Source organism: Cydia pomonella, chromosome 1, assembly GCF_033807575.1.
Source record: "Cydia pomonella isolate Wapato2018A chromosome 1, ilCydPomo1, whole genome shotgun sequence".
Taxonomy (NCBI): domain Eukaryota; kingdom Metazoa; phylum Arthropoda; class Insecta; order Lepidoptera; family Tortricidae; genus Cydia; species Cydia pomonella.
Genome location: NC_084703.1, coordinates 28,610,813 through 28,625,589, shown reverse-complemented (window position 1 = coordinate 28,625,589; position 14,777 = coordinate 28,610,813). Strand labels below are relative to the sequence as shown.

Here is a 14,777-nt window from a genome sequence, read left to right as displayed (position 1 = left end):
GAACGGGTGCATTCGTTCCCTACGCCTAGATGTCCGGTGATGGAAAGGGGAAGGCGGGATCAGATCTCGCATTTTCTGTGCGCACTCCCCGAAATGTCTAAATATTTACAATATAGACTGTATGGTGAGGGGCGTGGGGGCCGAGACGCAACTGCGGCGGGGTGAAGCTGTTAGATCTGGGTAGCTCCGGCGCTGCGAAAGAGCAGCCCTTCCGCCCTCGCGTGACGAAACTCGGTGACTACACTCGGTTCCGCAGCTTCGGCTTGCTGGTCGCCGGCGACCAGCCTAAGACAGTGTCTTACGTGAGCGAATAACTCGCGAACGAAAAGCGGCGATTCATCGCTCACGTAAGCCGCTCGCCTCACTAGTACTCGCGCTCCGTCGCAGCGGGCGAGGCCCTCCCTCCGCACCTCCGTTTTCGCAATTCCTCTCTAGGGGTAGTACAGACAAGACCACAGGGTGCTTTGATTCGGTTTTAGATGAACTTGAAATTTTGGTAACCTTGAGGTTTTGGTGACCTGGAGGATGGTGTTATCGTGTCACGTTGGTCTGATTTCGCTCCGCCTGCAACTCTGCCGATTTTTAACTGCTTAGAGACATGTTTTTTCTATGAACCAATTTTTTGATCTTGCTGACCAAATAATAAATTTGCAGCTCAATGTTTTATTTAGCAGATAAATTATAACAGAAGCAGATCGATATTGGTTATAATGTTGAACGTTTGTGAATTATTTGCGGAACAAGAGTTGTAGCTCGATTTTTATTTATTACCAGCATTTTTTTGTATGCTGTCCAAATGATTAATTGGTTTTAAAAACGGCTGATCATTTAATTACTTTCCATCCAAAAGTATAAGCTTTCAGCATAAAATTAAAAAATTTGAGTTAGGTACTTTTTTTTTAATTTAGTGAACGTTACTTTTAGTTTTATGCTTCATATAACTTAGCTATTGATTTTTTCTTTAGCTAGACAGCTACCTAGATAAAAAATTTATTACAAAAAATAATTAAAAAGTGAAAATCAACCACGGATCGCGATAGATTTAGATGATTGGCTGAACAAGTACCAAAGCCTACTTTTTTATATGGGCGCTTCATTTTTTTTTCCTTTAATCAAACCAAACTAATGTAATATGGTACGAGTATGATATCTAGCGAGTACCCATAATTTTGTTATTTAAACTTTATAGCACAATTTGACAAAATAGAATACTAATGGCGGACTTAACGCCTTAAAGCATTCTCTATCAGTCATTGGGCTGAACGGAAACAGTTTGGTGCAGGATTGTAGAAATTGGATGTGAGAGTAGATACAAGTAGAGACTACTATGATAAATTAATAATATACAAATATGAGGATAATAAGGTATACGGTATGCATAATCGGAGAGTTCACTTGTACCGGCTTCGTTAACCCTTGATAAGTAAGCGATTTTAATATTTTTTCAATAATTTATTACAGCCCCATTCAGTGTTAAGTAGCTGTATAATATGGGTGTTAGGCGAGCTTTTGTGAGATAATTAAAGAGCATATATCTCATAACTTTGACATTATAGTATAGACCATGGTATATCTTACCTACAGTTGATTCATTCTACTTATAGAAATATCAATCAGTATCACCCTATCGGAATGGAAAGTTGCTATCAATCAACAGAGTGCATGCCTTATTGTCACTTAATCATGAATGTGTGAGTTCGGCGACACTGGTTTTCATAGTAAAAAGCTGTCATTTCATATCCACTACTTTATTAATTCACTCATACATAAGTAGTATGAGAACCTAAGCTTCCCTAACAAGAGGCATATTAAAAAGTCGTACCTGTTGTCTGGCACTAACTGCAGCACGTCATGGCCGGCGGGGGTGCGCGTGGTCCACCACTTCACATACTTTCGCAGAATGCCTGCGGAAGACATTACATTACGTAAAATATCTGATTATGGCGTTATTCATAAATTTCTGTCAAATCGAATATGCCGTAGACAATCGTTTGTCCCTATCTACACGGTGTAACAAAAGGAAACCGACAGATTTTAACAGTCAATTTCTGATCACATTTAAGAATAATAATAAGAATAATATATTTATTTCAAGAATTTGGCATTACAAGAGCAGCAGTACATTGATCCCCACACTAGGGTCAGCCTGTAACGTGGGAATCTCAGAGAAGTGGTGCGGTTGTTGTTAAACAGAGAAGTTGTTGTTAAAACTAAATTAAATAAGATTTTTTTATTATATGACTAACTATCAAACTAAGCACAAAAAAAGTAAAAAGGTCTCAGTAAGTTGTATGTAAGTGAAAGTGTTTATGTGAGGGTATGTGTGTATGTATGTGAGTATGTATTTATGAATATGTGCGTGTATAACTACGGAATGTGAGAGAAAACAAAAGAAAAGAAATGTAGCTGTACAAGTTATTCATCTTTCGGGAGCAGACGCAATTGAATATTGTCGTCTACTACAGTCATTTCAAAATATCCTCTGACTCATCAATTCATCATAGTTCCAAGAAAGTAATAGGCGTTGGATATGCCTTTTTGCTTCAGTTAAATTACAGTGCCTTATGTTGCAGATTTTTACTAATTTATTGTATAAATGCGGAAAGAGATAAGCCGAGAATCTCATAACAAAAGCAGTTTTAACAAGGGGCTTAGGAATTTTGTAGACTCTTTTTAGTATCATGTCTTGTAGATTAGGCTGACGACAGACCATATTGTGTACGTAAAGGGAAGCACGCAGTAAAAACCATCTACGAACACTTAAGACGTGCGCTTTAATGAAAAGTTCAGAAGTAGAATACCGTCGTCGGGGGAGTCCTAAATAGGCAGACCTTCAGAACTGCTCTTTGTGCTTGCTCTAAAGTGATTAAAGTTGATTTAGCAGAACCACCCCAAGCGAGTATACAATAACTTAAAATAGACTGACACAGAGCCAAATATACAACTCTAAGCAGGTGAGTATCCGCAACCTCCCGTAAAAGTTTCATAGTGTATATAAGTTTGCGAACCCTACCAGACGTCGCTGAAATATGTTTTTTAAAGTTAAGGCTCTCGTCGACTATAACGCCTAAGTATCTGAGTGGACTGGTTCTATTTATACCATCACAGGGGCTCGCAGAGGTAGGCGGTGTTATGCAAGTGTGACTGTGGATTTTAAGACAAGAAAAGGCAGGTGGAGGACATGATGCCGCTGTTTTATGAAATCCGATAAATTTTGATTTGACAGCGTTAAGGGTTAAAAGATTCTGGTTTAGCCAAGTGGATAGTCGGTGTAACCCTGCTGTAGTCACATCATAGGCGTCCCGCCATGAGTCACCATGAAACACTATGTCTGTGTCATCGGCGTAACATAAAACTTCACTATTTTTAAGGTCTAGCGACATGATGTCGTTGATATATGCAATGAATAATGTAGGACCAAGTATGCTGCCTTGTGGTACGCCGAATATCACAGGCTTCGCAGCACTAGTAACGTTTACTATTTTAATATGCTGGCTTCTACTCGTAAGATAGCTAGAAAATCAATCCAACGATTTTCCACGGATTCCAAAAGCCTCCAGTTTTCTGAGCAGGATGGGAATCGACACCGTATCAAAGGCTTTTGCCAAATCGAGGAAAACACCAATGCATTCTTTGCCTTCATCGAGATGTGAAACGACAAGATCTGTTAATTGTTTTACAGCCTCATCCATAGACTTTCCTTGGCGAAAGCCAAATTGACGGTCAGACAGGAGCTGGTTTTTTTCCAACAAGACGAGAGAAAAAAAATGAAAAAATAATAAAAAAATAGAGACTAAAATGTCATATAAACTTTTCTGGATTTCGCCTAGTTTCAAAGTTAATACCAATAAAAAAAATCTAGTTTTAACTTAGTGCAAAACGCCTCTGATGGCGATGATGCCAATATAATGATGACGATGATGCAAATATGGGACGTAGTCTAAATATCCTTATTGTTTGATGTCAAAAAATTACAAGTACCTACCCTTTGTAAAAAATAAGTTTTCCAAAAAAAATCATTACCAAATTGTTTTTTTTTTTAGAAATTCACTTAAACTCATATAAAAAAAAATCTACTTTTTTGCTTCAGTAGTGCGTGGTTAAAATCTTGCGGGTTCTTCGTGTTACACCGTGTATATCCTATATGTCAAGTAATCGTTTATGATATCTAAACCTTCTTTGTGTAAAAGCATTAAAGAAACTGAGGGGCATAGATTAAGAGCATGCGAATTAAGCACGCATAATGTGTAAGAGCCCGTATTAGTTTTAAGAGGGCCAGAGGAGGGTAAATTTTCAGATTCTGACAAATTACCCCATTACATGCACAGACACACTTCACGCACACGACAGGTTAGTTACACCTAATGTTTTTTATATATTTATTGCACTTGATATCCAGTGATATGATTTGTGACGTTGTTTAGCAATTTTGAATATGGTAGTTTCATCCGGAGCGCTTTCCAATTTCTCATAGAACTTTTGGTTAGACATTGTTTGCGCGACTGCAGCTTTTGTTATGGTTTTCAACGTTTTGTAACACTCTCGGTCTTCCTCTACCTAGTCCAGATTTTTGCCATAGTTTAAACGCGTCGCGCTTGGCATTGATTAATTCTTTGATATCGCTATTCCACAATGTAGTGACTTTTGCCACAGCAAGGCGACCTTTAGATACGCCGAGTATCTTTCTTGCGTTTTCCTGGCAATATGTTTCGAAATCTGTCCACTTTTCGTGCGCAGGCTTTTCTTTGTCATCAGTATCTTGGTTTAAATAGGTTTTTATGCGGTCGATGAATTGCTTACCCTCATCACTGTGTATATGTTGGTTATTTGTTACATACATTTATATAAGAATCGTTACATCATCACATGAACTCAACACAAACCAGACCTCTGCGATGGTATTGGCCTTAAATATTTCAATCTTTCAACTGATAATATAGTCACTAAATCTCGCTGGAACTGCAGGTCGAATCTTGATATCATGAGGAATCATTTGAGGCCATTTTATTATTAACTTTCACAGCATGTGAACACGTAGAAGAGCAGTAAAACTGGTAGACACTATTTACTGCTAGATAGAAATTATGAGAACTGTAATTATTATAAATAAAATTTCAAGAATTACAATTGTTTACGTTTAATGTGAAGAATTTTGTTGATAAATTGGCAATCCAGTATATTGACGTTATGTCACATATTTTTAAAATGACGTAATAATATACCAGCATAAAGAAAATTTGTTCCAATGAGTAAAAACAACTCTTTAAACTTTTTTCATTACAAGTGAATTAGGAGGAAACGAATTACACTGATTCGGTTATATTCGTTTTTTTTTTTAAATAATTGGTTACATTCAGTTTTCCCTTGTATTCATTAAAAAGGAACAATCTTCTATTAACATAAAGTACAAAAAATTTAAACCCTGATGATAGAAAATGTTCCAAAGACAGTTTCGCGATCGCAGCTGGTTTTATACTTGCGACACGACCTTGGCACCCGAGAGGTGAAGGACGAAACCGTTTTTACTCATTACATGCTAGCGGGGGATTTGGATGCGCGTCCTTTGTTCTCGTACTAGCATAATTTTATTGTTTTGTCATTTTATCGTGGAAAATGACAAAATAAAAAAATTTAACAATCAAGGTTTTTTTGAAATTGTGATATAGATACAGCTAAGCAACCCTACCAGATAAAATTTTGATGATTTGCCTTATTTTGGTTGTCACTAAAGTACTTATCGTTATTATTTTTACTTATGGTTCATAGAATACATCTACTTACCAAGTTTGAACAGTATAGCTTTTATAGTTTCGGAAAAAGTGGCTGTGACATAAACGGACATGACGAATTTATAAGGGTTCCATTTTTTGCCATTTGGCTACGGAACCCTAAAAACACTCTAAATAGCGGAAATGACAGTTGATACGTTTGTAATCGAAACTTGATAAATATTATGTGTCGGAAGTACTACATACGACATTTTTTCCTGGACACGTGTCACTGTTTTTGTCGGAAGTGCCACTGGCGACTATTTTATTTGAATCCGGATGGCTGACGTTTGTCGGAAATGCCACATTCGACAGTATTTTCTGGACAAAGATCACTTTTGCTTGTCGTATGTGTTACTAAGAACTTACCATTGAATCGTTATTTATGTAGTAAATGTAATTAATACACCCGGAAACATTTAGCCCAATTATGTGATGACGTTTTAGTCAATATAGTTATGAAATAAAAGGAAATATTATTATTCGTTACAAATACTCTTTATTTATTCGAGTCACATTAATAATTACATCAAAGATGATTAACCCTTTTCCAGGCATAGTACGATTTATCGACCACATACGCGCTAATAGAATTTCAACCTTAGCCATCCGATTTAAGGTTCAAATTAGATTGCACTTTCGAAAAATGTGACTTGTCTTCTAATGAATCAGCAAAGCGGGATTTATTGGAATATATTTGAATTTTTTTGATTGGTGCGGCCTGGAAAAGGGTTAAAAAACTACCTATCGAACAGTTGTGTTACAAAAGTCAAAAAACAAAATCACATCACCACTTTGTATTAAATTTAATATTAAGAGGCCTTGTTCCTAAAGATGAGCGTATTTTGTAAAATGCTTCCTTTTTCATTCAAGATTACGACGTAACTATTAGTATTTATTCAAAACTGGTAACGTGCTTAAATAATCATTTCCTCAACTAGGGTCTGGAACAGTTCATCATTTTCTTTTTTAAACCTCTTTTTTAATGAGTTATCTTGGGAGTCTTTTTAAAATTTTGCAGTGAGAAGTGTCGTTTCGGTTCTCAATTTTGCAGTAAACAGGAATCATTTGGTACATGAATGATTAAAATTTGATTCAACATACCTTGTACGAGGGTCTGGAATGATTTACAATGGAAAATTCATTTGAAAAATATTATGAAATACCTTCCGAGTTTTCTTCATTTTTTTTGGCGAAAATAGGGTTACATTATATTTATTTTCCGCAAATTGTACGTAGGGGGAGTCCGGGAGATATGACCAGGTGGGAGAGTTGAACCACGACAAATATTTCAATTCAAATTTCGCCACCGACGCCGTTGACAGCTCATCTCTTACTTTAACAGAAGGCACAACTTTTGGCGACCCATATTGGCCGCTATTAGTCTGGTTTGGAAATGACTGGAGTAAACGTGGTTTCGCTGTCGCGAAGTGAAAAAAATAACAATTTTATATTTTTGCACTATTTTGACAATTAAACAGGTGAGTAGTATTATTTTATCTTATTGTACTTGTTGGTTAATGTAGTTTTACAATACATATGGTGCTACTTGACCACGCTAGTGCGAAAATTACCATATTAAGTTACTATGTCGAACATTTAAAGGGCCATATGTACTGTAAAACGTTCTACGATACATGTGCGAATAGGTAATTCGCCACTCGTTTCGAATTTCCTATTTTTCGCACTTGTATCGTAATGTACTATTACTAACAGTGATCATTTGGAATGTTTATTGTAAGAGTATAAAGAAAACATAATGTATATAAAGTAAAGGGGGGTGCGGGAGAGTTGAGCCGCATGGTGGTAGGAAGACATGATCAGTGGTTCAATTCTCCCACACTGTGCTTAAATAAGGGTTTGCTTTATTTTTATGCAGGCCAAACGTCAAAGTAGGTAAGAGGAAGGTGTTGCAAGATAGAGAAAATAATCCAAAATTAAATAAAAAACAAGTGTTGTGTTCCTACCGGTGAGTAAGGTTGCCAGAGCTCAACGAGGGTACGGAGTGCGGAGTGTTAGGGTCGGCAACGCGCATAAAACACCTCTAGAGTTGCAGGCGTCCATAGGCCACGGTCAGTGCTGACTATCAGACGGGCCGTATGCTTGTTTGCCACCGACGTAAGTTGCATAAAAAATGTTCGACTGTGTGGTTCCTGCAAAGGATAGGTATATTCACGAAGATTGCGATGGGTTAACTGACAAAGATGTGGACAACTTTATTTGACATGAAGAATTATGTTTTCGATTATTACGTTATGTAAAATGAAAAGGACCTTGCATGTGCCTTTGATAATTTGTTGGCTGAATTGATCTCATAGAAATAATTAATAATAATAATAATTGGCGGCACCCTAGGTTAGGTTTTTTATAATGTGTTTATATCTTTTGTATAGTTTTGTAAGTGTTTTTATATTTTACTTTTATATTCATATTATAAATGACCTAGCCTAAGACCAAAAATAAATAAAGGGAATAATAATAACTTAAAGATAATTGATCTCTTAAATTTCATGTTAATGTTGCCGATTTTCAAATTTTATAAAGTTTATTTAAATTTTAACATTTTGTTTTATGGGTAAAAATACTTTGTTACAACTACTTTCCTTTTTTAATAAATATATTGGATTAAACAGCACTTTTTTCACTGTTTTTCCTACCTAACATATGTATGGTCATATCTCCCTCACCCGCTGGTCAACTCTCCCATAGGGTGGGGAGACTTGAGCCTAACTTAAATTTTGTACTTTATCAGCACTTTGCTATGCTCTAAAGATACCTATTTAGATATGTCATCTATACACGAAATATCGATTTGCTAACACTTACGGATAAAACTCTAGTGGCTTTTGAGTAAAAAGAGGTTCAAGTCTCCTGGACTCCCCCTATATTTTGCTTTTAAAATAATATTATAGCAAACGATAACTTCATAATAACCTATCAAATAAAATCATAACTATGGGACCTACATTGCGGTAAATTTATATTTTTTTTAAACATGTATAAATCACGCTGCACCGACGCCGCGCGCTCAGTTTCCGCGGAGTGCGCTTAGAGGACGGACCTGTGCTCGATTGTCATGCGTTCGTTGCGTTCGTAACCAGCTACGGAGTTCCGAGAAGTGCTGTATACTGCGATTAGAAATCTTAATACAAGTACATTTTTTACATTGTGCTTAACAACCGACTCTCACTTATTGATAGATTTACAGTGTAACTTGAAATTACGTTAGGGTTTGCATTATTATTTTTGACCCGGATGAAGGTCAATGATGGAGTCAGGAGTTGGTCACCAGAACTCCTAATCTACTCATTATAATTCCATCGTGTTTCGTGTATCGAGCACCATCGATCTAGATGACGTCCAGGGTATCGCGATGGAGTCAGGAGTTGTAGAGGAGTAATAGAGGTCAGATTATTAAATAAAACAACCGTTATTTGTAAACATTAAACATACAGTTGAAAACTTTAGATATAGGTAATCACAAAAAGGTAATAAATCAACAAAAATAATCAAGTTCGTGTTTTTGTATGAAAGAAGTGTGTCACTTTAAAAAAATTGTAATTTTTGTTTTGTTGTACGATTCATGTTAAAGGCACGGTTCAAGTTCAGGATATTCTGATGAATGTTTACGTTTTAGTTTTCGTTGTCCTTCCGAAAATTGAAACTAAATAGTGTCAGGTAAAAACTCTCACAGTCTCAGTTATAGAGGTAATATTGACGAAAAAATCGACAGGACCTCATCTCAGATACAGAGGTCTCTTTTGTATTACTAACAGAGGTAATTCAGTGGTAAAGTGTCGGGACCGCAGCATGTGTTCCAGTTATAGAGTTTTCTCACTTACTTAGGTCCCACTTAACCAAACTGTATTACCATGGAAAACGGCTTACTTCCATCTCAAAACGCAATTTTTCCGTTCATTATACCAAAGGTAAATTATACCCAACACGAAAAACCTAAAAGTACGAAATGCGCCCGCCTCGTACGTTAACAGAAACAGTTGATGAAATAAGTACCCAGATGCTAGAGCCAAATTTTTTAAGTTAATACTCTTGCTGTGCGAGCCAATAATGAGTACTTCAGCTCTTTTCAAGTACCAGCACTTTCCGTCCGAGTCGAGCGCGGTCGAGAACCTTGAGCTTAGTAAATGTTAGGCTGACCTGATAGACACTTATTTCGTACCTCTTACAATACAATACAATACAAATATACTTTATTGCACACCTCAATACAGAAACAGTACAAATAATACAACACATAAAGAAGAGGTAAACAACAGGCGGTCTTATCGCTAAAAAGCGATCTCTTCCAGACAACCTTTAGGTAGCGGAATTAAAAAAAAAAAAAAAAAAAATGTTATGACAGTAGGTGTTCCAGATGCAATAAAAGAAGTCTAGCACAGAATAAACACAAAACTAAGCAATATAATTATCATATACAAATATAAATAAAAAAGATATATAAATACATATACATACATATATTAAAATATATATTATATATATATATATATAATAAATGCCAGCCATAAGTATGGAAAAGGAAGCAGATAAAAGTATTACGGAGCAGGTAAAAAGTGAAGTTTAATGAGTCTCTTGAAAGAATTAGGAGATTGAGCGCGCCTTAAATCTATCGGCAGAGAATTCCATAGTCGGATAGCCTGAGACGTGAAAGAATGATTATAAAATTTAGAAGAGGATGATGGTACAGAAAGAAGCAAGTTCTGGGAGCACCTAACAGAACGGAGGTAACTGAAACGGTTCTTGAGATAGCGGGGAGTCGCGGGGTTAAAAAGAATGGAATACAGAAGGGACAAAACGTGAGAGTTACGACGTAAGCGAATAGGGAGCCACTTGAGCTGCGAACGGAAGTGAGAGACATGGTCATATTTGCGTAACCCAAATATAAACCGTATGCACACATTTTGGATACGCTCAAGCTTATTAAGTTGCTCCTCAGTGAGATCGAGATAAGCAACGTCAGCGTAATCCAGAATAGGGAGGAGAAGAGTTTGTGCGAGAGCAATTTTCGTAGGAATGGGAAGGAAGTTCCGTAATCTCCTGAGTGAGCTAACTGCCACGAACATCTTCCTGCTAACTTCGGCCACCTGAGGTCCCCACGATAAGGTACTGTCCATAATGATGCCAAGGTTTTTTACTTGCTGCGAGTAGGGAATCAAAACACCATTAAAGTAAATAGGTGAGAGGTTGTTAAAGTCGATTCTGGGAAGCAGTTTTGGGCTACCTATTATAATAGTCTGTGTCTTAGACGGATTAACTTTTAGGCCAAAACTGCGACTCCATTTCGAGATTTCCTCTAAGTCGCTATTCACCCTATTGATGATGGACACGAGATCGCCAGTGACGCCCTGCAAGTAAATCTGAAGATCATCGGCATAAAGGTGATAATGTGAAGTAAGGTTAGAAGTAATTGAATTTATAAATATGGAGAACAATAAAGGAGACAACACGCCGCCTTGCGGAACGCCAGCCAACGTGTTGCACCAAGAAGAAAGGGAATCATCCACCTTTATGCGCTGCCGACGACCAATCAAGTAGCTACGAAACCATTCGACTACCGCAGGAGATATATTCAGAGAGCGTAGTGTTCCAAGGAGAATATCAAAATCAACGGTATTAAACGCATTGCTAAAATCTAGCAGCGTTAATACCGTCAATTTTTGATCATTCATCCCCGCCCGGATGTCGTCAGTGATCTTCGCGAGTGCAGTAGCCGTACTATGCCCAGGACGGAAGCCAGACTGGAAGGGATTTAAAAGATTATTTGTGTTAAGGTACGATGTAAGCTGTTGGTGAACGAGACGCTCAAGAATTTTGGACAGGAAAGGGAGAATTGAGATGGGACGATAATCTGAAAATGAAGAAGGTTTAGACGTTTTAGGGATCGGAACGATACAGGCGTCCTTCCAAAGTGAAGGAAAGGAGCTGGTTGAAATTGAATTATTAAGAATGATGGAAATGACAGGGGTGAGTAGGTCAAGGAGAGGAAGGATCATTTTACGGCTAATACAATCGACCCCAACGGCATTAGACGCTATGGACAGTACGCTCTTCTTAATATCAGTGTCGGTAAAAGGAACAAGACAAAAGGGAGACGAGTCAGGAGTTGGAAGAGAAGAGAGGTAGTCAAGAGTCTTAACTTTATCAGGGCCACTAAATTCAGCAGAAGTGGAAAAATGCTTGTTAAGCTGATCGAAGTTAATATCTTTAGGGCAGTTTTGTTGACACTTTCCAACTCCTAGTGACTTAAGAAATTTCCATACTTTCGCCGGGTCACCATTTTCAACAGACTGGTGAATATGGCGTCGCTGAGCATCCCGACAAATGGTGCTACAGCGGTTACGTAGGGCGTGGTAGCGAGCTCTGTTAGCATCAGACGTGTTCAACTTGTACCTAGATTTGGCAGAGTTCTTTTTCTCCAATAGCGCCTTGATTTCGTCAGTAAGCCAAGGAGCAGGAAGATGCTTCACCTTAATCGAGCGGACTGGGGCGTGCTCGTCATAGAGTTGGGTCAGTAAGGAATTAAAAACTGACACTTGATCGTCAACAGAGGCAGCTCTAGAGATAACACCCCAGTCAATTGCCGATGCGCTTTCACGAAGTTTAGCTACATCCATCTTACTAAAATTACGCTGAAGAAGTACTTTAGCTTTAGGCTTTGGAGGTCTTACTTTGTAAGAAAGAAAAAGAAGGTCATGATATGAGAAAGCATCAGCAGGATGCTGGCCATACTTGACAACATGAGAAAGCGAGGACGTGAGAGTAAGGTCAAGAAGGGACGGAGTACAATTTGGAAAGTGGTGCGTAGGGCCAGAAGGGAGGATATTCAATTTACAGGCATGCGCCAGGGATTTAAGAGACCGCGACCGATGGTCGTCTCTGCGGAGGCAGGTATTAAAATCCCCCATTATAATGTGGTGGTCATACGAAGGCATGAGATCTTCAATGAGTTTTTCAAGAGAAGCGAAATAATTGACAGTTAGTGACGGAGAATAGAAGACCCCAAGGAGAAGCTTCGTATGGGAGACAGAGATTTCGAGAAAAAGAAACTCAGCGGTGTCTGAGCAAGGAGAGTGTGCTGAGGTGCCTATAATGGAAAAGGGGATATGGGAACGTAGATAGATAGCAACTCCACCACCACCTCTGCCCAAGCGATCGTTACGTATTAGGTGGAATCCTGGTAAAGAAAAAGAAGTGGATGGCAAACAGGGTTTGAGCCAGGATTCTGAAACTAGGACCGCATGAACATTATTTAAATCAAACGTCGCACTCAAGTCACTGTAGTGCGCTGGAATGCTTTGAGCATTAATATGAACAATATTAAAATTTTTACTAACGTCACAGAATTCTGAGCTAAGTAAATCATGGAGTGACGGTGGCAAGCTCTTAAAAACTGTCGTCAGTAACACTTTCACCTGAAGAGAATGACACAAAATTATCAAGATCAGAGGCACTGCTATGGCTGGACATAGATAAACAAAACAAAATATATATAATAAATATCGATAAATTAGACTTAATACAAATAAATATAAAAGTAAAGTTAATACACTAGGGCACTAACGCTACCTGCCAGCATACTAGAAGAAAATAAATTAAGTTACAATTATGAAGTGTGGAATTTCATCTCCACCTTCCGTAGTTAGCAGTTACAACGTTATCTCACATGACAGCGTATAAGATAATTACGGTACATAGGAAAAACAAAACGCAATTTTTATTATGGCAACACTGAACGGGTATGTCAAAAGTGACTTAAGTGACAGCAAACTAGAAAGACTATACAGATATAAACAAAGTCAAACGATACATTAAATGAAATAAAAAAGGAGGTAGAATATAACATGTTACCCGACTAATTGCGAACAAACAGAAAAACAGGATTATAACACGATCAAATTCAAGAGTTCGCCTCGCACAGAACAGTATTAATAGTCATCAAACAATCATCTTATGATCGGGACTTCGAGACTCCACGCTTGGACCTCTTATTCGGCTCTTGCTTCGCCTCGGGAGCTGCCTTATTAATCGGGGTCGGAGATAAGGCCACGGACGGTCCGGCAGGCGCTGCCACAGCAGCGGACAGTGTGGTTGGAAGAGACTTGACTTCAGTAATGGAGTTCGCACGATGCTTCACCCCATCCTTCCCGAGGATATACACGTCACCGTTTCGCGTCCAGCAGCTGCGGATGCCAAAGCGTTCGCGGGCCTCCATGAACGCAGCGTGTCGCGGCTTAGTTAAAAACTCACCCAGCGTCACCCCGGAACCCTTTAGTTCCACTTTGTTGAACCAAACGTCGTCTCGGATTGCAGTGTCTTTAAACTCAACAAGAACAACGCGAGGTTTCTTGTCGCGGCCACTGCGCCCGCCCAACCGATGGCTTCGCTTGATATCCACAGCGGCTAAGTTGTCACGGGTGGCCTGAAGTGCATTGACCACAAGAACCGCTGTATCTTCAGACTCTGCCTCTGCGATACCATGCACCAGCAGCATGCTGCGACGGGAGCGTATCTCTATTTGATCCACCTGGCGAGTCACAAGATCCACTTGCTTTTGAAGCATGTCGAGAGCTTTCAGTACAAACTCCTTGAAGGCGGCAAAGCTGGATGACACTGAAGCAACCGTGGGGCTAGCTGGGTCTGCTTTGCTGAGGCTACTTTGAAACTCAGCCATCTGCTGTTTAAAGAAGTCTGCCAAGCCTGACACAGAATCTTTGATAGAAGCTACTTCAGCCATTGTGTTGTGTCAAAAAATATTTATTAATAATGTGAGACAAAAAGGTGTAACTTTTTGGAAACAAACAAGGAAATTACTGGTAGGTGATTAGCACTAAAAATACATAGATTTGATTTAGTTTTAGTTGCCAAAAGTTGTTAATAAATATTTTTAAATAATAAATGTTGTGCACAAGATGTTGCTCAGTTTTATTCACCTACCCACACTTACCTGATAATCCTGATATTAAAATTTTATATTTATTATTTTTGATA

At 38.3% G+C, this 14,777-nt stretch overlaps 2 protein-coding genes across 3 annotated transcripts in view; both read right to left on the bottom strand.

Annotated features, from left to right (window-relative positions):
- The window catches only part of LOC133527901 (acetylcholinesterase-like), a 99,356-nt gene that overhangs the window by 46,818 nt on the left and 37,761 nt on the right, over window positions 1-14,777 (bottom strand). For both annotated transcript variants that reach the window (XM_061865111.1, XM_061865105.1), the window contains exon 2: window positions 1,823-1,904. In XM_061865111.1, the coding sequence (XP_061721095.1) occupies window positions 1,823-1,904 (82 nt within the window). The remainder of the gene's footprint in view (window positions 1-1,822; window positions 1,905-14,777) is intronic.
- Window positions 13,597-14,709, bottom strand: LOC133529694 (uncharacterized). The gene has a single exon (XM_061867477.1). The coding sequence runs from the start codon at window positions 14,521-14,523 to the stop codon at window positions 13,738-13,740; it is 786 nt and encodes a 261-aa protein (XP_061723461.1). The 5' UTR covers window positions 14,524-14,709; the 3' UTR covers window positions 13,597-13,737.

Bases quoted from the DNA above. Each gene is read 5' to 3' on its own strand.
- LOC133529694 (XM_061867477.1), bottom strand. From the start codon at position 14,523: ATGGCTGAAGTAGCTTCTATCAAAGATTCTGTGTCAGGCTTGGCAGAC.